This window comes from Trachemys scripta, chromosome 16 (assembly GCF_013100865.1).
Source record: "Trachemys scripta elegans isolate TJP31775 chromosome 16, CAS_Tse_1.0, whole genome shotgun sequence".
NCBI classification, from domain to species: Eukaryota; Metazoa; Chordata; order Testudines; family Emydidae; genus Trachemys; species Trachemys scripta.
This window is the reverse complement of record NC_048313.1, coordinates 22,725,707-22,748,620: the sequence shown is the minus strand read 5'-3', so window position 1 is coordinate 22,748,620 and position 22,914 is coordinate 22,725,707. Positions and strand designations below refer to the sequence as shown.

The following is a 22,914-nucleotide window of genomic DNA, read 5'->3' as shown; positions in this document are numbered from 1 at the left end:
ATGGAGAGGGGGCATTATGGAGTTTAGAGAGGAAAGTTGAGGTTTGAGTCCAAATTTGAAGACACCACATTTTTCTTCTCAAACGTTTGGCCTCTGATTCCAGCTGAGACCTAAGCTGCAGTGAAACGTTTGACTTGAAAACCTTCAGTTCCCTGCTAGTGACCAAATGCAGCAGGAACAACGCTTTTGTCTGCTAAGCAACATGCAAACATAATCCAACGTTTAATTCCTTTATGCGTTTTCAACAAGTGCAGCAAAGCGTGAGGTTTATGTAGCTGCTTGATCCTGTCATGAGCGTTTCACACAAACACACAACCTCATGCCAATTGTCAGTGCAATTAATTATTGTTATTTATTATTTGTATTGTTGTAGCACGGACCAGGACCCCGTTGTGCCTAGGTGCTGTACAAACATAGAACAACAAGACTGTTCCTGCCCCAAGGAACTTACAATATAAGATAAGAAACAATGGGTGAATATGGGCAGGGAGTACAAAGAAACAGTGAGACAATATTAGTCGGCATGATGGGCAGTGATCTCTGCACACCAGCTACCACCCGGCATCACAGTTATACTTCTTCAATGAGACTTTTTGGCATGACTAGCTGCATGAGCATTGCCAAAGTGTGAGAAAAAGACCGACCTCTCAGGTATCTGTCAAGGGTGGGCAGGACCCATCTAACACATCGGCCTTCTTTTGGGGAGTTTGATTGTAGTACAGCCTCAATGGCTAATGCACCTGTCCCCATAGTTTGTCAGAGCCAGAAAATGTGGGGGACAGGATAGCTTAGAGGATTGGAAATGGGACATTGAGCCTTTGGTCTGTAGGTGACTAATCCAAATGTGGTCGCAGATCAGTAGTGGATGAAAGCTATTATAATCTGAATGCCGGTTTGTGCCCTTGGATATGTGAAACAATTTGGTTGTTGAACAAGTGGCCACTACCACAGTTAGCATCACACTGCTTCCTCGTTGGCTGCCTCATCAGAGAGCCCAAGGACTGACTGGAGCATGGGGTCTAAACTCACTCCTCGCACTGGGTGCGTTCTTCCAAAGGAGGTGGGAGATGTTCATGGTGGATGGGAAGCTCTGCCTGCAGTTGCCTGGGCTGTCCCCTCTCTGTGGACACACCCAGGGCTGTCAATCCAGCACCTTTGCTGGCGCTAAATTCACTTCAAGTAATGAACCTGGAAGCCCAATTAGTATCTGCAACATCCCCCCATGTGGCTTCCCAGGGCAGCTGCAGTCAGACGCCATGCAACCCTGTTCCCACCGCAGCCGCCCTTCCCTCCTCTCAGAATACTGGCTGCAACGGAGATGTATTCTGTTCCTATGACAACCCAAACAATATTACCTTGACTTAAATGGATTCAGGCGATATTAAAACCGGCCTCTTTAGGAATTCCTAGTGTTGGAGGGGCTGAGAATTTTAATTTTGTGTAATGCGAGCTGACACCGTGTTTATGAGCTGCTTGCTGAATGTTTTCTTCAATTAGTACAAAGCAGAGCAGATTTGTTTTCAGGGCTTAGCTTGGGAGAGGGCGGGTGTGGGGCTCATAGTGCCTATGTGAGATTGAGTTATGTTACAGCAGCTGTGCATCCCTCAACTGATCACCGCTGGGAAGCCCATCCTATGAAATCCAGGTGAGATGGCCAGCACCTGAAGGGGTCTTTAGACAAGACTCGCTGACTGCCTCGTTCTAATAGGAGTAGGGTAAAGGAGCTAGTTAGCTTGCACCTATAGGGAATCTGGGGATGGGCAGGCCTCTTCTCATAGCCCTGACATCTGTTTCCAGGTATCTTTGCTCCACCTAGTATCTCTCACAGCTTTCACATTTAAAACCAGTGCACGCACACAAACACGTGCATTTGCACACTCAGGACATTCACCTGACCTTGTGCTTATCTCTACCATACCCTGTCCCGTGCAGGATCAAACCCAAAGCAAGTTTTATGTCGGGAAGTTTCTCTTTCCCTGGCCCTCCCAAGCAATACTCAACGATTAGCCTGCAGAACTCATTGCCACGGCATATCATTGAGGTCAAAGGCATGGACGGAATAAGGATTAAAAAATAGCTTAGATATTTCTCTGGATAATGGAAATTTCCATAGCTGTCATGGTAAGTATTTAAGGATTTGTACAAGAACTAAACCCTCTTTCAGGGCAGGATCCCCGCTTCGGACTAATGAGAGTCAGGAGGGAGCGCTATCCTGCAGAGTGGCTTGTATTCCTAATAATTCCTGAATTCCTAATATTTCAACTGTTATGCCTGTAGCCCTAGCCACATGCTGGACCCAGCCCTCACCTTCTAAAAGCCTGCCTGTCTGGATGCACAAGAATGGTGGGGTTGGGGTATGTTACAGGAGTGTGACTGGACCTGCTGCTCCTGGGAAGAACGAGCTGAGACTAAACATGATCCATGGGACCAGTCTTGCTAAAGACCCAAGAATCTTCATGTCATGGAGATTTGGTCTCAAGTGTGGCACATACAAAAATAAATCCCATGCCTAGGAGGGAAATTCTGCAAACCAAGGAGACAGTGGAGAGCCTTTGCATTTAATAGTTAGGGTAGTTTGCATTGAGATCTAATTCCAGACGAGAGGATGGGGACGTTCAGTGACGCATGCTCTGCCTTTTTACTGTTACCACAACCAGTACTAGAGCACTCTTCAGCAAACAAAGGCATAACAAGATCCAGTGGCTGGGCTCTGCCACTAGACAAAAGCAAACTGGAAATAAGTAATTAGCTAGTAATTAGCCATTGGAACAGTGTCCAAAGGGATGTGGTGGATTCTCTATCACTTGGAGTCTATAAATGGAGACTGGCTGTCTTTCTAAGAGAGGTGCTCTAACTTAACCACAGACCATTGCAGGACGCCCTGGGTGAAATTGTCTGGGCCGTGCTTTTAGGGTGACCAGATGTCCCGATTTTATAGGGACAATCCCGATTTTTGGGTCTTTTTCTTATATAGGCTCCTATTACCCCCCACCCCTGTCCCGATTTTGTCACCTTAGCTATGCAGGACGTCAGACTACATCAACAATAAGGTCCCTTAAATTCTAGGACCATAAATAACTTGCTACTCGGTAATAAGTCACATGCTTGTAACTGATCACAGATCACAGTTAACACGGAAGGGTTTACTTTGTCTTTTCACCTCCGCCTGCCACACGGGGTGCTGGTGTCAGAGAGGAACAGATCTGGATGCAGCCCACCTCTGGGACTGTGCATGGAGCACGCATCCCACCTGCTCCTTTGGGGCAGTGTGTGGGTGTGGGTTTGGTTTTTAAACACGTGACTCAGTGGCAGCTTTTTTCTTTATACTGAACTTCTATTTAGGATGACCAGATAGCAAGTGTGAAAAATCGGGACAGGGGGTAGGGGGGTAATAGGAGCCCATATTAAAAAAAGGCCCAAATATCGGGACTGTCCCTATAAAATCGGGACATCTGGTCACCCTACTTCTATTTCAAACTCAGTTTTTTAAAGTAAAACATGAATCACAAAAAGACCAGGGGGTAGGGGGAGAATGCAGAGAGATGGAGAGGAACACAGACAGAGAAGGAGATAGAGCAAGAAATCCCACGTGGCTCCAGCTGGAATGTCCCAGCCACTTCAGGCGAAGGCCATCGCGCAGCACAGCTCCATGGTGGTATTTGGAAGGGATGAGCTCTCCCCTGTAATCCTCTCCATCCCGCTCCGCAGAGTTTGCCAGGAGGATTAACCCAGTCTTGTTCTCAATCCCAGTTTATGAGTTCCCTGCTGGTGGGGAAGATCCTGTGTGTTTAAACAACAGCCTAATTAATCCCCATTTTATTACTTTCTCTTGTCAAGTGGCTAAATAGAAGCTGTCAGCCGGCAGCCACCGTGCTCACATTTGTTTAGATCCCAAATTACTTCATCAGAACCATCTGCTCTGAACGCCAGGCACTCAGCGACTGTTTATTTCTCTCTCAGGATGCCGCAAGGGGCACAAACAGCCTCCTCCGGGGCTCCCCGTGCCGGATCCGTACAGTCCCTGCGGACTAAGTTATTAAAATGAGTTTAGGGATCTCGAAGGAAGCCCTACCTGCTGAGACCACACTAACAGACTGAGCCGGGCAGCATGGTCCCTGGGGGCTTGTCAGGCTGCATTCACTGACTCCACTGGCCTGAATAGAGTGAGATGTATCGGCCCTGAATGAGCCTCCAGCAAAGTTCATTCAAGAGCAGAAGAGGCACTTGGGACAGCCACACGCAGGAGGGCAGCATGGGCGCTGACTCCACGGGGGTTGAAAGGCCGGGCAGGCTGTGTTCCTTGCAGAGCTGGCTGGGGAAGTCAGGGGCAGCATGGGCCAGGAGCAGTGGACCTAGCCCAGAGAAACCACTACCCATCTAGGGGTTATTTATGATACGTGTAGGGCCGAATCCTTAGCGAAGGTCAGTGGGCACAGCTCCTTTGACTCCACCAACGGCCTTTTATACACGCTGATGACCTGGCCCCTGGTTTCCATATTCCACTTTGTGGTGCTGCCCTGGGCCCTTTCCCACGCCCTGACCTCTCCTGCTCCCCAGGTCACTGAGCTGGTAACCCAAACTCACTTGCTCTCTGTCATCCTGTTCAGAACAGCCGGACTCACTTGGGAGCACCTGGCAGGCCAAGCCCGACCCTGCCTCAGTGGCCTTGGGCCTGTGTCAGCCCCCAGAGCACCCGGTGCTGCTGTTTTTCTGTCCTCCCCGCCGCATGGGAGAACTGGAGCCTTTCCCAGCTGCTGCGGAGCCCCCGGACTGGTGGGACTCCTGACGCCTCGTACATCTGCTCTACCCGCTCCAGTTATCAATGCCGGCATGTGCACCATGGCATCACAGCGCCTGTCCGTATCTAGAGGAGAACAACCTTCACCCTGAGCCGCTGCTCCGAGTAGTGAAGCCCCAGTCATAACCGGGACCCCCTTAAACCACTCCCGTATCTAGGTGTTATCCCTATCAACCCAATACTTCCCATAGCTCCACTACCCCTCTGATTCCCTCCTAGCCCCACTGCCCCCTTAGCCCTAACCCCTAGGCCCTGTCTGACTGCTTTGTTCCCTCTCTGGCCACACAGGCTCTTCCAGACCAAGTGCAGCAGCTGCCTGAAGGCGATTGCCCCGTCTGAATTCATCATGCGGGTGCTGGAGAACGTCTACCACGTCCACTGCTTCTTCTGTTGCGAGTGCGAGCGGCGTCTGCAGCGTGGGGACGAGTTTGTGCTCAAGGAGGGGCAGCTGCTGTGCCGCAGCGACTATGAGAAGGAGAAGGAGATGCTGAGCGCCATCAGCCCTGCGCCCACTGAGTCTGGTGAGGGGCCGCAGGAGGCCTACATCCTCGGGGCCAATGGGGAAGGAGGGGATGGGGCGAGTGGACCCCCCTCATAGGGCTGGGAATGAGGAGGTCAGGGGCCAGCCCCCTCAGCCCTGGGGTTCATGGCACGGCTAATGTAGGGTGTTGCAGGGATACTGCCTGATCCCCAGGGGACAGGGCTGTAAGACTGGGAGATGTGGGATGCCCATGAAGGGGTCCAGTCTGTGTCCTCTGAAGCATCTGTCCCCTGACCACTGTCTGAGCCAGGTCCTTGGACTAGACCGATGGTCCCTTGGTCTGATCCAGAGCGGCAGGGAGGGAGTGAATGGCGGGACACTGGTGGTCTGATCTGAAGGGTCGGGGTGGATGGATACTGGGCTAGAAAGGCCCATTGGTTTGATCTGGGGTGGCCAGTGGGGAATAATACTGGGCTAGATGGGCCTCTCTGGTCCTATGCACCGTGTCTCAGGACAGGAGCCCTTGTGGGCCTGGCCCTTGCTGAGGACGTAAGGGACCAAAGCCCTGAAAGGGGAGGAAATTTCCTGGCTTCGCTGCTACAGCAGCTGAGCCAGAGAGGCCCCGGCCTGCCAGTGGCAGTAACAGCGAACGGTTCCCCTTCCAGTGAAAAGCGAGGATGAGGATGGCAGCCACTCCCACAGCAGAGGCAGCGAGGAAGGCAAGGACCACAAGCGCTCCAAGCGCCCACGCACCATCCTCACCACTCAGCAGCGACGGGCTTTCAAGGCCTCCTTTGAGGTTTCCTCCAAACCCTGCAGAAAGGTAGAGTGCAGGAGGGAGCTTCCTCACTGCCTGGGCCAGAGTCCCCGCCCGGCTCTGATGGCCATAAACCCCCCTGTAGTCCTATGGCCTCAGAGCCCAGAGTCCTGCCTCCACGCTCCCAGCTGGGCTGCAAAGCAAGCGCTTCCAGAACACACCCCAGGGGAGCAGGGAGAGACCAGGTTCCCTTCTGACCGTGCGTCCGGCCCAGCGGCAGCGTGGCGCATATACCGGGGCTACATGCCAGCTGTCTCTCTGCACTGCAGCCTTCAGCCTCAGCACAGCTTGGCAGCCAGCTTGTTTTCATTTCAGTGCAGATGGTTAGAGAGGAGATGCACACGCTGGGCCAGATGTTCACTGCCTTGCATCTTGTGCTGGCATTTATGCCAGGGCAAAGTGGGTGTCTTCTGATCTGGGAGCGTTTCACACCCACTTTCCACTGGGGTGAATGATGGCACGAGGTGAATTAGGCCCACTCTGAGCCATTTCATAGACAGCAGCTTCCGTTGTTCTCTTTCTCCTCTAGATAGTGTCAGGTGTTTATAGTACTGTGCAGATGAATAGAAAGACAAGTTGCCTACCTTGGGGGGTTCACAATGTACATTCAGAGAAATGACAGAAGTGATGTGGTAAACAGGAGCTAGGGAGTGAGAGATTCCTCCTTTTAGATACTTTTCTGTGCCAGTCATTTTCTAAACTCTTGAGAAGGGACAGCTTCTCAGAGGAACTTACAATCCTAGGACAGACAAAAACACAGAAGTTAGGAGTACAAGTCAGCATGACTCATTGTAGGCAGCAGGGTAGATTTGCAGCCGGTGTGAGTTTCTAGGAAGGATCTGGAAAGGGCAGGGGACCATCAGGTGCACTGCACAAGGTTAGGTAGGGACACTGTTCTAACCATCAGCTGGGTTGATCATTTTCCAATAGAACAAAGCTCTAACTCACCTTTTCTGACTCCTCTCCCCTCTGCGGGTAGGTGAGAGAGACCCTCGCAGCTGAGACAGGCCTGACGGTCCGGGTGGTGCAGGTCTGGTTCCAGAATCAAAGAGCCAAGGTGAGTGACTGCTTCTCTCATCGGAACCAAGCTTGGTGGCCTGGATTCTCAATTGCACTGCGGCCCTTTGCACTGTTCTGGCAGTCTAACAGGGCAGAAACAGCTCTCTGAGAATCCCCCCTACACAGGGGGCTTCCCCAACTGGTGTGGAGCTGGTGATAAGACCCTGCTCCCAGACTGCGGCACATAGGGGTGGATTGAGGCCATGGCTGGTGTGCACTTTGCTCTGATATTCTGTGCTTCCCAGGGCCTATGAGGGCAACATGAAACCCTAGTGAGGCTCTCTGCGCTTCAGGACCAGTGTCTGTGTGATATCTGCACTGCTCCTTCACTAGGGAGGGGAAAGGCAGCTGCCCAGCGGGGAGTTAACCGCAGCACATTACCCCAGCCAGACCCTTCATGCAAACTTAGGGCCTTGCTTGCTTCTCCTGGCAGATGAAGAAGATCGCTCGCAGGCAGCAGCAGCAGCAGCAACAGCAGGAGCAGGAGCAGCTGGGCAACCCGCGTTTGGGGACCGGCCGTGGGACTGGCCGCAGCAGCAGACAGAGCAATGATGACAGTGAAGGTGAGGCGTGGCAGAGCCTTGGGATCAGCTCCCTGCAACAGCACAGGGGGAGGCAATCTGGGACTGAGGGGGCTCGGCTGAGCTGTGCTGAAAGAGCAGGGGCGCTGCAAGGCAGGACTGAGATACGCTGGCACAGCTGAGGGGAGAGGAAGTAAAGGGAAAAGTCTAGATTAGCTCCTGGCAGACGGTCGGGGGGAAAACTGGTGTAATGCATAAAGCACAGGACTGGGACTTGGAATTCCAAAGTTTCAGTCCCTGCTCTACTAGCGTCCCTTTGAGACCTGGGGCAAGGCACTTCCCCGCTCTCTGCCTCATAATCTGTACAATGATGATAAACCTAGTTCATAGGGTGTCACGAGGATTTATAAATCTCTTTTAGTCCTCGGATGTAAGGAAGGAGCTGGAGGAGAGTGAAAATTATCATTTTTAAGTGTGACTTTTGAATGCTTCAGTACATCTGATGTCAGTTGTTTCTGACTACGCAACAGGAGCTCAGTTCTTTTACCAACTGGTGAATTCGGATTCTCTTCAGTTTAGCTTTTAAATAACAAAACCAATTTTTAATTTATGGACATTTGATCTTTTACTCCAGGATGAAGGGTCCCATGTTCCCAAACTAACAGCCCCTTCTCTTCTCAGCACCTTAATGATAGTGAAAAGAATCCAACAGAGGTAGACGCAATCACTTGACAATATGGACCCGTCGTAAAAATCTTGTCACAAGCAGTTTAGCCACACTCTGATGGCAGGACAAGATTTCCAGAAGTGACCTGTGATTTTGGATGTTCATCTTGAGATACCTAAAAAGGGCCCAATTTCTGGAGGGCAGGAACTCAGCCCTTTCCGGGTTTCTTTCACGTGTCTCAAGTTGGGCACCCAGAATTCACTAGTCACTTCTGAAAATCTTTGGCTTTGGTTCCACAGGTGTAAATCCAGAATAAATCCATGGATTTCAGTGGAGTCACTTTCAATTTACGCCAAAGTAACCGAACACAGAATCTGGCCCAAAGTAACAGTCTTTTATTGCGTGTTTGTGCAGAGCCCCATGTAATCTGCAGGGCCCGTTACAATGGAGCCTGATCCTGACAGAGGCTTGTGGGCGTTACTGCAGTATAACACATCATAACATATCACCAGGATGGATTTTACTCTGTACCCACTGCTTCCACCTGTTCCATTGATTCCACATTAGATGGAGCAAGTGTTCACGGACTAGATGGGCTCATGGTCCCCTATCCCAGGATTCCCCAGCAGCAGCTGCTGCCGCTGGATCAGAACAGCTACAGCACAGACTTGTACCGACAAGGGCTCACGCCGCCCCAGCTGCCGGGAGACCATCTGCATCCCTACGGTAAGCAAGCGACGGGGCGGGGGATGGAGTGAGCAGGGGGTGAGGCCTCAGAGAAGGGACAGGTCAGGTTGAGGGTGCGGACTCAGAGAAGGGACAGGTCAGGGTGGGGGTGGGGCCTTGGAGAAGGGGCGGGGCAGGAGTGGGGCACAGGTGTTCGGTTTTGTGCGGTTAGAAAGTTGGCCACCCTAGTGCCCCGGCCCTTGAACTTCTGAAAACTGTCATATGTGGCTCGGAGGGTCAGTAATTTTGGCCACCCCAGGACATAGGGTGACATTCATGGCCAGCATAAGTCCTAGCTCACTGCCTGCCAACCCCTCCCCCTTGGGCAGTGCACATCACAAGACTTAGACACCATTCAAGTGCCACTTACATCCTAATTTGAAGATTTAAGCAGGACTTAAAGAGTGCGTAGGTATGGTGCCAGGCCCTGCCCATGGGTGAGGGGCTGGGGTAGTGGGGGCTCAAGCGAGGCCTTGCCCAGAGGTGAGGAGTCACACGGGGGCTAGACTTCATGTTGGACTCTGCCCAGGGGTAAATTTCACCCAATGTGAAGAATTGCCCTGTTTTTATCATCCCCTTTTTTCTGCGCTGAGTCAGGCAGAGGTGATACAGGAGCCCCTGGTGGGATGTGCTCATGTCTTTCTCCAGTGGTGCAAATAGATTTTAACTTTTACCGGTACGGTACCGACCCCCCGACCCTGGCCCCCCTCACAAAAAATGTTCCATGACTAGAGTCCTGCATGGATACAAATTTATACCTGCGGATGTGGCTATCTGTGGATAGAAATCAGTATCCGCTGAACCCCAGGGCTCTCCCGGGAACTGCAGAGGCGAAAGGAACAGAATGTGGGGCTGCCGCTCCCCGGAGCCAGCGCCCCATGCCAGCACTCCTCCAGCCCAGCTGTACCACCCCCAGCCCACCCTCAGCCCTTCCACGCAACCGCGTCTCCTGTCTGGGGTCTGTACAGCCCCTCTGGAGGACAGGGCTGGGGGTGGTACAGCCACACCGGAGGAGCTGCCGGTGCGGGCCACTGGCTCCTGGGAGCGGTGGCCCCAGGTTCTGCTCCTTTCGCCACTGAGGTTCCCAGGAGAGCCCTGCGGTTCAGCGAATACCGATTTCTATCCACAGATATCCACATCCGAGGAGAAATATTTGTATCCGCGCAGGGCTCTACAATTCATTCTTGACAATGTGTCTTTCCGGTACGGTGTACTGGCAATAAATGTCTTAAGGGTACAGCGTACCTGTCCATACCGGCTTACTTGTACCATTGTCTTTCTCTCACTTTCCTTTTCTTCCTCCCCTAGACTCGGAAGGCGTTTTCCATGACATGGACAGCGACAGCATCAGCCACTTGGGAGACTGCCTGCTGTCAACAGCCGAAGCCAACCTCCTCCAAGCCCGAGTGGGTAACCCCATTGACCGACTCTACTCAATGCAGAGCTCCTACTTCACCTCCTGACCGTGGAAAAGGTCCTGGTCCTTTTGTGAGTGTCTTGGACAGACGTTGTTCTGAATTCAGAATGAGGAGTGGGAAGGAGAAACAGCCCTTCAGAGAAACTCTTTGAACCCTGCACAATGGAAGAGGCAGCTAGGTTTGCCAAGCACATAAGCACTAATTCATGAGGACCTTCCACAGCCCAGAGGACTCAACTGCGTTGCCTCTCCCCTCCTTTTCTCTAGCCACAAGTAGATGGGTGACATGATGTTGTTTAGCTGTAACTGTAGCGGTTTGTCCAGTGTTTATGCTTTAGAGCATTACATTCTTCAAACGAGACTGGCCAAGTTGCCCAGAGTCAGGCTTGGAAGCAGCATCTCCTCTGTTGGCTGCATTTATTTAAACCTTGGTGCAGCTGATCCATTTGTGGTGCCATTGTGGCCCGCTGCGAGGGATTTCACCAGCCTGCCCCCTCCTGGGCCTGCCTCATGGGACAACATTAATTTTCCTTGGGGAAGGCCAGTGACTGAGGATGCCTCTATTTGATACTACTGCCATTTTGGAGTTTGCCTTCAAGGGGGGTGATTTAGACTTTTTAATGGCTGACACCATGGAGAAATGCAGGACAGGTTGGTCCCTGAGGGAAACGGCTTTGCTTGGGGACAGTATTCACCTTCAGGAACAAAAGATTATTTGGTCTCTATTATGATGCGAGGAAGCCAAGGGACATGTCCCTGAAGAGAGTAACACATCTAGAGAGGTGTATCTGTCTCTCCCGACAGCCTCTGTGCCCCTCCCTTTAAAAGGAGGCTCACTCCATCCATTCAAAGTAGAATGAAGACCTCATTCTCACAGCTGTAACACTGCAGATGCTGTCTGCACTGGCTGCTTTTGTTTCTTTTAAAACTAGTGGTGTGAACAGATCTTATTTAAAAATGTTCTTACCAGAAACCCCTCCCTACATGTTTCCATCTCGAGTGGGATTTCTCCCCCTAACCATTTACTCAGTTCACTGGGACCGTCCACCGTTTTGCTTCCCTCAAATACACGAGAAGAGGAAAGGGTTGAATTGTGTTATCTTGGAATGTGCCCTGTGCCAAGTCACTTCCACTCCAACAGCCTGAGTTTGTTCTTGACTTTGAAGGCAACAGGTAGGATGCCCAGAGTCCGCTGAGAGACCGCACTCTTTCTTTGGATGGGGAGGAGCAACACTTCTTCTCCAAGCATGAAGCTATTACAAGCTCTCAGTGTGGGGCAGTTTAGGGTTAGAGACTAGCAGGCAGATTTGGGGTTATGGCACAGAAGATTTATAAAAGATGCCACAGACAGCAGCAAGAGAGAGTGAGTGGAAGTTTAAATCAGATATTTAAGAAGAAAATTCTTTACTCGCTCACCCAGTATTTTATGTTTCAGATACTGTATGGACAGTTGGCACCCCCAGAAATGGCAAATGGTTCCCTGTGAGCCCCCTTTTGTGCAGGCTGGTGGAAGGCGTAGGAGCCTCCAGAATTTGCCTTCCCTCAGTTATTCAAACACTCACTGAGGAGAGGACATCTCCAATGGAAAATAACAACTTGGCACGAGCAGGATGTTTAAACCCTGATTCCTAGAGTTGCAAATCCAGCAATTAGGTTTGTGTGGCAGCTATCAGAGAACCTGGCTCACTGATGTTTCTGTACATAGTGTTGATTTTGGTTCTAAGCTCCCCCGCCTTATCAATCTGGTTTCAAAGTTATGCAAACCCTTCTCAAATGGAGAGGAAGAAAAGGCTAATAGTGATCATTGCTGTATTTCTGTGGGAGCCATTTGTGGACATTAATAATCAGGAGCTGTAGGAGCACAGGAGACCCATTCCCAGTATGCGTTGCCATCTGTCCCGAGTTCTCCATCGAGTCAAGGGAGCTCAGACTGTGGTGCATAACTGAACCACAATCTTCATAAAGCTCATGCCATCATTGCTTCCCCCATTAATACAGTTGTGTAAATGTGCCATTCACCCACGGGCAGTCCCTTGCCTCTTTGTTTACAAAACGATACTTTTTATCTGGATTCTCCTACGGTCATCAGTATTGGATGATTTTTGCCTTCCAGGCAGTTGTGTAAATAGTTTACAGATATTTTGATGTTTCATTTAAGGGAAATGTCCTCTCCCAGGAAACTGGCAATTTGTGAGTTACCTCCATCCCACAGGCGAGTTCTGTGGAAGCAGATTTTCCCTGCTCCTTCCAGCCTGAGTTGCTGCACTCGGTCCATTCCCACCTCTGTTGTGTGTCTGTCCGCCCATAAGAAATGAGACTGAAAACTCCCAGCGCTGTTTCTTTCTTTCTTTCGGTGGCTTTTGCACTAGAAATGGTCTCAGTTTAGATTAAATTTTAAGAAAATGTTTCAGTGAACCATGTGCAAATTGATATGTTTCCTCCAAGTGCTGGAGGCAGCTTCACCCCTGAAATCCTACCCTTGCTCCCGTTGTGATCCAGTGCTGTAATGTGCCAGTGTTTTTGCATGTACATTTGGAAATAAAAAGAACTTAAAGCTGAAGTCTAAAGTTTGCCTAAGCACAAACAGACAAATTGTTTGTACCTTCACTCTGCTTAGATTAGATCTAAGTAGGCCTGTCCATCTAGCTACTTGCTGTGCAATCCCATGGGGATTTGGCCTGAGGTCTTCAGGGAGACATTTAGAACCTCATCTTTCCCTGGGGTCAGACATCCTGGAGCAAGAAGTGAGGAACTAGTGCTAACAGCTGTTCTTACTTTGATAAAGAACCAGCAAATACAACACCAAGAGTCAGTTACAGTTAGCTGCAAGAGAAACTGAATTCCCCATAGGAACAAATAAGACACTGGTAAATGATGTGAAGAACTATCCTAGGTGCTGGACCACTAGTGCAAGGGAGTCTAAAAAGATGACAGTGACCTGAGCTTCAGAACCAGTGTTGAGATTCACTTGCAAGAACTGAAGGAGAAGATCACGGCCAGACAAACTGACCCCAGTTAGGAGAACTAGCAGGACTTCACCCTGGCATAGTCTGAACTTGTGCTGAATCAAGAAGTGGCTAGTCAACCCGTAGGCACCAAACCAACAGCTGAAGTCCTTATAGTCTGAAAAACTAGCACATTTGCCAAGCAAAGTCCTGTTGCTTCTCTGATCTCAGCATCATTCTGAGGGACAGAGATGCTCTTAGTATCATCAGCATTGCCAGGTAGTTTCTGTGGCTCCCAAGGGCTGCAGTTCGTCCCAATGTGTTTTGCAGCAGCAACTCTCAGCTCTTGCCACCAAGGAATGACAAGAGGCTTGGAGCAGAGACAAAAGGCTGGTTGACATCAGTGCCAGTGGGAAGCAGCTGTTGTAAATGTGAAGGGGCAGGAGGAGAAACTGTGCATGTGAGACGATCCCAGGATATCCCCGGTGTGAGCTCTCGCTGTCACTGATCACTTTGTGCCCTCCGAGCTGGCCCTGAATCACCCGGATTGGTAAACGGTGGTTTTTCCTGGTGCGTGACTCCCACCTAATGGACAATCAAGTGCTAGCTGAGTTTCAGTTCTGTCCCCCCAGACTGCGTGTTTCTGAGTCATCCAAAAGTTTCTGACTGGATCACAACTGCTGGGTTCTCTTACTGATATGCCCCAGACCTCTGCTTTCTTGGTTTGTTTGCTGTCATCTTCCTAAGCTGTTCCTTCCTGTCCATCTGCTCTGGTATTTGTGACTCGGGGGGCGGCTCCCCATGTGTGGCATTGCTGAGTATCGGTAAGTTGGCGTTGGTTCGTTTTGTGGCATTGAGTGTCACTGATAGGTGCCCGATGCCAGGCTGTTTCTCTATGAAGCAGTAACACTTTGCTTCTCAAAGCCTTTCGCAGACATTAAAGAATTAAGGCTCAGAACAAACGTGGGAAGTAGGGAAGTGTTACCCCCATCCAGGGCCGGCTCCAGGCACCAGCCCAGCAAGCAGGTGCTTGGGGCGGCCCAGGGGAAGGGGAGACACGTCGGGCTGTTCGGCGGCAATTCGGCAGCAGATCCCTCTCGGAGGGAAGCATCTGCCGCCGAATTCCCGCCGAAGAAGAAAGCGGCGCAGTGGAGCTGCTGCCGGAGTGCCGCCGATTGGAATTGCGATCGCGGCTTTTTTTTATTTTTTTTTCCGCCGTTTGGGGCAGCAAAAACCCTGGAGCCGGTCCTGACTCCATCGTACATGTGGAGAGACAGGGCCACAGAGAGGCTAAGAGGCATTCCTCAGGCCACAGCACAGTCCACTGCAGAGCTAGGACGAGAAACCAGAGAATCCTAACACTATGTGCAGTAACCATTACCCTGCACTGCCTCCCTCTCCCTTTTCTGTAAGGGATGCAGGCTGGAAACCACCATTCAGTCTGATGGCCCTTCACTTCTAGATGTCAGGAGACAGAAATGTTGTTGTTTTTTCAGGGAAGGAGGCTGTCAGCCTTGCCCAAGGCTCCAACATACCAATGGCTTTGCTGGGAGTAAGACCTGGGAGTTCCCGATTCCCAGTCTCGTGCTCAGACGTGTTTGTTTTCTGTGTGTCTAGCTACACTTTCAAGATGACGGTTGACCAGAAGACAAGGGTGCTCCCCTCTGCCCATGCAGCCTCTCTCATGCCTAGCAGCGACTTGATGTCAGCTGGATGAGAGCCAAGTAAAGCAACCGTGTGTGTGAATGGAATGTGGTTCTGCACAGCTCTCTACCCTCTGCCACTGCCCATGTCAGCCCTGGGCCTGCCAGCAGTACTAAATCTTCCCCATGACTGCCGACACCAAAGGAACATGCTGATTTATGGCTCTTTTAAATAAGAGAAACAGAGTGTAAAATTAGAGCATTTTCTGGATGAAAAATTAAAGGGATGTTTTTGTTAGTTCCTCATTCTAGGCTCATGTGTAATTCACCTTGTTGGTTTTAAAGTTCCACTTGAAAGGAAACTTGACTTCAACAGAAGTTAAAGTACCAGGCTGCAAGACTCCCAGCACACTTAATTTCATATTCAGAGGGTTCTAAATCAAAAGGAAACAGAGGAAAAACAGCAAAGAATTAACTGAACTAATGATCTTTGGCTTTCTCTCTCTTGTGGACCTCAAAGCCCTTTACATGCATTAATTAGCTAACCCTCATTACTCCCTGGCAAAACAGGTGTTATGTGTTTCAGAGATGAGGAAACAGAGGCAAAGAAAGGTGCAGTGGCTAGTCCCAAGGTCACACAGCAAATCATTGGTTGAGCTGGAAACAGAACCCAGGAGTCCTGACGCGCAGGCCCCTGTTATACCTATCGGCCAACACGGCCTCTTGGCTGGAAATAAGAATCCGGAACAAGTGAAAGGGGAGAAAAGCAAAGTGCAGAAAGGTAGTTGAGAGATCATTATTGGGCAGAGGAAAGGAATGTCCATGCTGGAAGGTGAAATGATTTGAAGGGGGGAGGGATAGCACAGTGTTTTGAGCATTAGCCTGCTAAACCCAGGGTTGTGAGTTTAATCCTTGAGGGGGGCCACTTAAGGATCTGGGGCAAAAATCAGTACTTGGTCCTGCTAGTGAAGGTAGAGGGCTAGACTCAATGACCTTTCAGGGTCCCTTCCAGTTCTAGGAGATAGGTATATCTCCATATATTATTATTGAAATAAAGCTTCCACTTCCATTTCTGCCCTCTGTGGTGTGGCCTCCAAAGAAGCCTGTTATTGCAGTGGCACAGATGAGTTGTGTGTGAATTAAAGGGCAAACACCCCAATAGAATTAACCCCCAGAGTGAGAATGTGTCAAATGTCTGTGACAGCCAGAAATGTTCTAGAGGTTCTGAAGTAACTTAGAACTTGGGGCTTTTTAGGCGCCTATCTGTGGATTCTGCAGGGTTTGAGTATTTATTTCAGGTCTGTTCTAAGTTTATGAGAACAATAAGATTGCCTGTCCGCTAGAAGATGGCTCTAAATCCATTTTTGTGAGGCTCCCACCATGGAAAACACAGACTTACTCACTTATTGATTTAGGCCCTTTGGGATTAATTTCGCTGAACCTCTCTGCAGCCTTTGGCAATGGAGCAGAATGTATGGGTTTGATTGACTGCCCACAGACTTTTCTACTGCTCAGCCCAATGCTGGTGCATCTCTAACTTCTAACAGCTTCCTGGAGTTGTTTGTATGGGTCTATTCTCTCTTGACTTGGGATGCAGTTTGTACCAGAGTCCAGCCAGTCTTTGGCTGTAAGCATCCTTATGCAATAGATTCTCCATGTCCTAAGACACAGGAAATGAGGATGGGCATTTCCTGGATTTCTAATGTCTGTGTTTTGTTGCATGTATTTGCTGGTTCTCAGTAGTTTCAGTTTTCACCATTGTGGAAGGGAATCAAGCATCACTAAACAACCTGAACAGCCCAAAAACAGCAGTTGGATGTAAGAATATAGAATTTGCATTGTGAGATCAGACCACTAGCCTGTGTAACCCAGAATCCTGACTCTTGCAGGAGCCAATACCTTATGTTTCAGAGCACTTGCTGGTTCCATGGTGCTGGCTCCTTCTTATTTCCAACTGCTACACTGTGTTAAAGCAAACCAGATGCCCACTGGTACTTCCCTGATGTTACATACCCATCCCAGCAACTGCTGGCACCATGATCTTATTCCATCACAGGCCAGAGGAGATGGCCCACATGTTTGCAAAGGGAAGAGGAGGTGGCCATGAAAAAAAAAACCCTCTATAAAACTATACTCCACCCTATGAAAAGATTTGAGACCCCACTGCTGCAGCGCCAGATGACGAAGACTACAGCTGATCAGCTGTGCAATACTATGCAGAGCTAAAAAATCCTTCTGGGCAAAGGAGTGAAAAAATGCCACATGCTCCCTGCAACCAGTCCCTGTGCACGTGCAACTTTAAAGGAGAAGGACTGCAGGTGATGATCTTCATTTATAAGACCATTTGCCCCTGCCTTTCCACAGAGGATTTGCCAAATGCAACAAGGCCATTGATTCATTTAGTTCAGGAATCTGCCTCCAGCAGTTCTTGATAACTTTGGGGGAAGGCAACCTTTTAAAAGCTGGCCACCTATGCAATTCTGCCCCATGAGGGCAGGTTCCTTCCTCAGTCCTGCAACACAGGGCTTTATGATCCTAGTCTACGCAAAGGTGCATGACATATATTCTGCATTCAGAACAAAACCTACCATGCCTTGTTACGATGTCCTCGGAAGACGTGGTTCTCCTTGATTGTCAGAGCCTGAACACACAGGGCACAAGGGGCGGCAACCCCTGCATTTTATCCTCCCTGTTCCTCAGTAACTGGTTGACTTTGTGACCAGTTGTCAGGGTTCAGCTGATCAGCTGCAAGCTGATGTGGACAAATGCCGGCAGCGTGGTGGTTAAAGCAATAGACTCTGAATAAGTAATAATGGACTGGCTCAGTCTGCCGTGCAGCAGGAGACGTAGCTGGGCTTAAAAGGGGGCCCAGTGCACCCTAAGCATAATGAAAAATGGCTTTTCTGCTGACAGCCTGACATTTCAATACAATTTCAACAACATGTAAAGCACCTTCGTTCCTGCATAACAGCGGCCTTAATAAAGCTCTTCCCACTACAGATATTTATGACTAAAGGGACCCTAGCTGCTATAAATAATCCCAAGGGATCAGCTAAAAATAGATTTTTCCATCTCTACAGGCAGTTGCAGCCTCTCTCTAAATTCACTCCGAAGCGGAGTGGCCATCACCTCCGCTTCCAACTTTCCTACCACTTTGCCACTAAGCAAATTGGATTCCCTTTGAGCAGCTCACGGTGCGTTAAAGGGATGAAAGAAAAAAAATGCTCCCTGCCTAATTTATTTATAAAATACCCTTAGTTATAAGTGATCCCACACACACAAATCGCATCACTACTGAAATGCAGCCACCTCTGGGGTAGAGGACAGCAGCTAACAGGGTTACAGCAAGCAGCTCAACAGCATTGTCAACCAGCTGGAAGAGACAACCTTCAATCTGCCCCCACCTCCCTGGAGAGGGGAATCGCTGCCAAGATGGGCTATTGGAAGATGGCGAATTATCTTCACCAAACACCACATGCTCCAAGGCAGGAACCTGGCCACCTGCCTCCGCTGAAAGGCGAACAAGGAATCATGTGTCCTGGCCAGGGAGTTGGGAACCAAGTCAGAGATAAACCTATCTTGGTCCTTGCTGAGCTCATGAGAAAGGTGGCTGCCTCAAATTAAAGCATGCTACAGAATTACAGTGGGATTTAGAATATTGGACTCAAGTAATATGTGATCTGACATCCTTGTTTCTATACAAGGCATAGAGATCACTTCCCTGAGCAGGGTTGCATTGCCTGGGTTCCTGGCCCCTTACCCATCTCACTTGTTGGGCGGCCCCAGCAGCCTGGCAAGCTAAGTTCTCACGTTTCTAGTGCTCGCAGCCATGAAAGTGTTGTTAGGAAGCCAAACGGCTGGAGTGCAGACTCTGTATCAGCGTATCAGAGGGAACAGTGCTGTCCTTCTCTAGGGCCTCTGAGTATCTCAAAGAACTTTAGAGCCCAAATTAAGCCTCACACTTCCGGCGGGAGGCAGAACTTAGCCCCTTTTCACACACAGCACGTTACACAACACCGCAGAGACTCGTCCGAGGACGGAAATCAAAACAGCAGAAGTGCTGGGAACTGAATCCAGGAGTCTTAACTCCCCGTACTCTGCCCTAACCAGCAGACATGGTGTTTCTTGCACATCCATCCTCCGCTTTAGGCATGCTCAGGATGGCTCTCTTTGCTGGGTGAGGAACTCAAAGGATTCACAAGGCCAAACCTCCTGTTCTTAATTCATTCCTCTCACGAGAACAATCCACTGTGTTTTGTGTCATTTGAATTCCCCTACATGGTTTGCAACCTTGAAATAACCTCTCTTTCCCGGTCCCCTGTTTCCCCTCCCCCATATGGTGAACATCAATGTTTCCCCAGCATTTAAGAATTTGTTTGTTGTCTTGTTTCTACAATGGTCAGGTTTTGTAAAGCATTTCAAACATGTGCAGTGCTAGTTATTAGATATCCCTACAGCTCTGCTGCTGACAAGGCTCCCTCTGCTGGCTCCAAAGCAGAGCATAAGACATGCTAGTCCAGTGGTTCTCAAACTTCTGTACTGGTGACCCCTTTCAAATAGCAAGCCTCTGAGTGCGACCCCCCCCCCTTATAAATTAAAAACACTTTTTTATATATTTAACACCATTATAAATGCTGGATGCAAAGCGCGATTTGGGGTGGAGGCGGACAGCTCGCGACCCCCTGAGGGGTCCCGACCCCCAGTTTGAGAACCCCTGTGCTTGTCTATAGCCCTTCCAGAACATTTGTCAGCAATGGGAGTGAGGAATAGTTTTGATGCTGTTCAAATTTGGGACCTAAACAGATTGATGTTCTCTCTTCAGTTATCACCTGGATTTCAGTGCTGTCAGCCAGACTCTCACTGCAGCTCCCCATATCAACTGGAGGAAGCCAGGGCCAGCCCTTTAGTCTTTAAGTATTATTTTATTAGGGCACAGAAATACTGTGCCTAAATATTGCAGGGAGTAGGAAAGAATACATGTTACAGTAAACAGGACAAGTTAAGGACCAATTTCAGCCTTCGGTCTCAATTTCAGTGCAGAGTCGAGCCTTTATTGTAGTTTTAATACAGTGTCTGTAGCTTATTAATTAATGGTGCTGTCCAGGGCTGTGCGACCAGCAGAGACAAGAGGCGGCACTAACAGCATACTGACAAATGCTGACAGATTCTGATGTCCTGCTGCGAATCCAACTGTTCAGGTGCATGTGACCGGAAACTGATGAAAGCCAGAGCACAGGGACTCGTATCATTCTGTATTTTCTGCCAGGAACCATAAGAATGAGGCTCCACAGCTGGGAAAGCCTGTCTCATTCCTGAAGGTGAAGGTTCTCAGTGTCCCCTGTGGAAAGACAGCAGGAATGAAAGTCAGTGGTTGTGCCTATATGTGAAACTCTAGTCCTTGGAATACAGCGTTTACACAGACAGCTGATAAGTAATTTTGTAGCTTTCTAGGGGTTTCCACAAACTTAATAAGATGATATTTTACTACTGCTCCATCAAAGCACAAACCCTTTGAAAGAAAGTGCTCAGTGTAGTAATGTAAGCGGACTCTACTGAGAAAGCTTGATGTACATTACTGCATAAACTCACTGCTCCAGATTGGTTCATAAAGTTAGACTGAACTCATGGCAGCAACCAAGATGGCTCAAGGGCTTGGCAGCAGTGTCAGGGCTGGAGCATAGGCTTTCGTGGGTGAATACCCACTTCGTCTGACGCTTTTTACAGATCCAGACTAACATGGCTACCCCTCTGATAAGTGTCAGGGTTTTTCATCACATGGCTGTCAGCTCAGAGTCATTACCTTCTGATACCCATTTGGAGACCTAGGTGAAATGAGCTAGCTGGTCAGGCAGGCTTCTAGTGGTCAAGTGTCACTAACACAAGAATCACCGTTACAACTAGCACTTACTGTCAGGCCTGGTCCACACTAACCCCCCACTTCGAACTAAGGTACGCAAATTCAGCTACGTTAATAACATAGCTGAATTCGAAGTACCTTAGTTCAAACTTACTGCAGGTCCAGACGCTGCAGGGAGGCTCCCCCGTCAATGCCGCATACTCCTCTCACCGAGTTGGAGTACCGGCATCGACGGCGAGCACTTCCGGGATCGATCCTAGAAGATCAATTGCTTACCGCCAGACCCGGAGGTAAGTGTAGACCTATCCTCAGTCTCAGTAGAGAGGCCAAGTAAAGAATGAGCACTGATCTCCAATCTCACTCCTGGAGGGAATCTCTAGGGCAGGGGAGGGTGGTAGATGGGGAGGCTAACCGGGAGACTGCCCGTGCTGGAGATGAACAGGGGATTTCAAGTTTCCAGCTGAGCCTTCATTCACCTTAAGTCATTAGCTTCACCTGCTCAGCGCAGAGCAGGAACTCGTTGACGTGTTCGGTGCAGTTCACCACGGAGGCCTGGTTCTGTTTCAAGCACTGTTCAAATGCAATGAAGGGCTCAGCGCAGTCGTGGCGGATTTTCTGCACAATCGGGCTGCAACAAAGCAAACACACACACAGACGCTGAGCTCCTCACAGGGAGCTTTGCTGACGGTCACAGGGGACTGAACAGACCCTGGAATAAGCCTAGAAAGAACATTTTAAAATCTCGAGACAAAGCAGCTGTAGGGGAGTCAGGAATGTGCCCAGTAGCGGATGTGAACCCCCAGTGATGAGTTGCAGAACGGGTGGAGCAGGCTAGCCTTGCGGTTACAGCATTGGTACCACCCTCAGGAGAACGGGGTTCAAGTCCCTGCTCTGCCACAGAGTCCCTGCCTGGGCAGGTCACGTCCTCTCCCTGCCCCTCAGCTGTACAATGGGGTGTGACGCGGTAGGGAGCGGGGCGGATTGACCTGGGAATGTCGTCTAGTTTTACTGGGACTGTCTGCATGGGGGATGGGAGAGCAGGGGGTGATACCTGAGCCAGGAGGGGGATTGGGCCAGGTGACACCTTTACCTGGGGAAAGTGGACAAAGGCGGGCGGGGGGAGGAGCCGGGGGGAGGGGGCTGCAGGGGAGTTTCAGTTTTGGGCTGGCTGGGGAATCGGAGGGAACCCCAAGGTTGGGGTCGAAGCTCCCTACCCCCTAGAAGGACCCGACTAAGGGGCCCTGTCTATGCCGACAAGCTCTGGTTTAGCCCGTGCCGCGTTACTGCCTGGCCGAGAGTGCCGGTGAGCCGCCGGAAGCCGGGGGCAGGGCCCGGCCCCCGGCTCGCACCCTGGGGCCCGGGGGCGCCGCCCAGACGCGGCGGGGATGGGCCGGGCCCGGGGGCAGGGCCCGGACGGGGGTGAGCAGGCCCCCGGCTCGCACCCTGGGGCCCGGGGGCGCCGCCCAGACGCGGCGGGGATGGGCCGGGGCCGGGGGCAGGGCCCGGACGGGGGTGAGCAGCCCCCGGCTCGCACCCTGGGGCCCGGGGGCGCCGCCCAGACGCGGCGGGGATGGGCACTCACTGCGAGGAGGCGCAGCGGGCCATGCGGACTTTGAGCTGGTGACAGTCCTGCTGCCAGCTGGCGGGGCTGGCGGCCACGCAGCGCCCGTACTGCTCCAGCTCGCTGCGGCAGTGCCGCGCCGTCACCTCCAGGGCGGCCTGCCTGGGGAGAGACCGGACAGTCAGACCGGACCGGACCGGACCGGAGCGCGCGCCCCCTCCCCCGGCCCGGCCCCGCCCCGCCCCGCCCCGCCCCGCACTCACATGCTGCCGCGCAGGGCGCACCCGGAACCGTCCCAGTCCGCATGCGCGAAAGCCCAGCCGGGGCCATGACACTAGAGGCGGTCGGGCTCGGGCCGGTCGCCGCGCATGCGCGCCCCCGTCCGCGGGGTTGCTGCGCACGCGCGGTTTAGACGCCAGGGC

The 22,914-nt window shown here is 50.8% G+C and overlaps 2 protein-coding genes across 3 annotated transcripts in view; one reads left to right on the top strand and one right to left on the bottom strand.

Annotated features, from left to right (window-relative positions):
* Nucleotides 1-13,137, top strand: part of LOC117889204 (LIM homeobox transcription factor 1-alpha-like) — a 59,331-nt gene extending 46,194 nt beyond the window's left edge. The window contains exons 4-9 of the mRNA XM_034793093.1: nt 5,087-5,319; nt 5,945-6,102; nt 7,076-7,153; nt 7,589-7,718; nt 8,911-9,069; nt 10,378-13,137. Coding sequence (XP_034648984.1) covers nt 5,087-5,319; nt 5,945-6,102; nt 7,076-7,153; nt 7,589-7,718; nt 8,911-9,069; nt 10,378-10,532 — 913 coding nt within the window. The 3' untranslated portion in view covers nt 10,533-13,137. The remainder of the gene's footprint in view (nt 1-5,086; nt 5,320-5,944; nt 6,103-7,075; nt 7,154-7,588; nt 7,719-8,910; nt 9,070-10,377) is intronic.
* Nucleotides 13,138-19,976: 6,839 nt separating this feature from the next.
* CHCHD5 (coiled-coil-helix-coiled-coil-helix domain containing 5) lies at nt 19,977-22,889 on the bottom strand. 2 transcript variants are annotated; one of them, XM_034791780.1, is made up of 4 exons: nt 22,756-22,889; nt 22,514-22,654; nt 21,427-21,559; nt 19,977-20,412 (listed from the first exon to the last, which is right to left on the bottom strand). In XM_034791780.1, coding segments are annotated over exons 1-4 (369 nt in total). In that variant the 5' UTR covers nt 22,758-22,889; the 3' UTR covers nt 19,977-20,319. The 2 variants fall into 2 exon arrangements, with proteins under 2 accessions (XP_034647671.1, XP_034647672.1); XM_034791781.1 differs by having other exon boundaries at nt 21,408-21,559; nt 22,756-22,888.
* Nucleotides 22,890-22,914: the final 25 nt, after the last annotated feature.

What these genes read in the sequence shown, in the direction of transcription:
- CHCHD5 (XM_034791780.1), bottom strand. An exon ending in GCCCGCTGCGCCTCCTCGCA is followed by an intron (nt 21,560 to 22,513) that starts GTGAGTGCCCAT and finishes GCTTTGTTGCAG; the next exon opens with CCCGATTGTGCAGAAAATCC. An exon ending in TCCTGCTCTGCGCTGAGCAG is followed by an intron (nt 20,413 to 21,426) that starts GTGAAGCTAATG and finishes GTCTTTCCACAG; the next exon opens with GGGACACTGAGAACCTTCAC.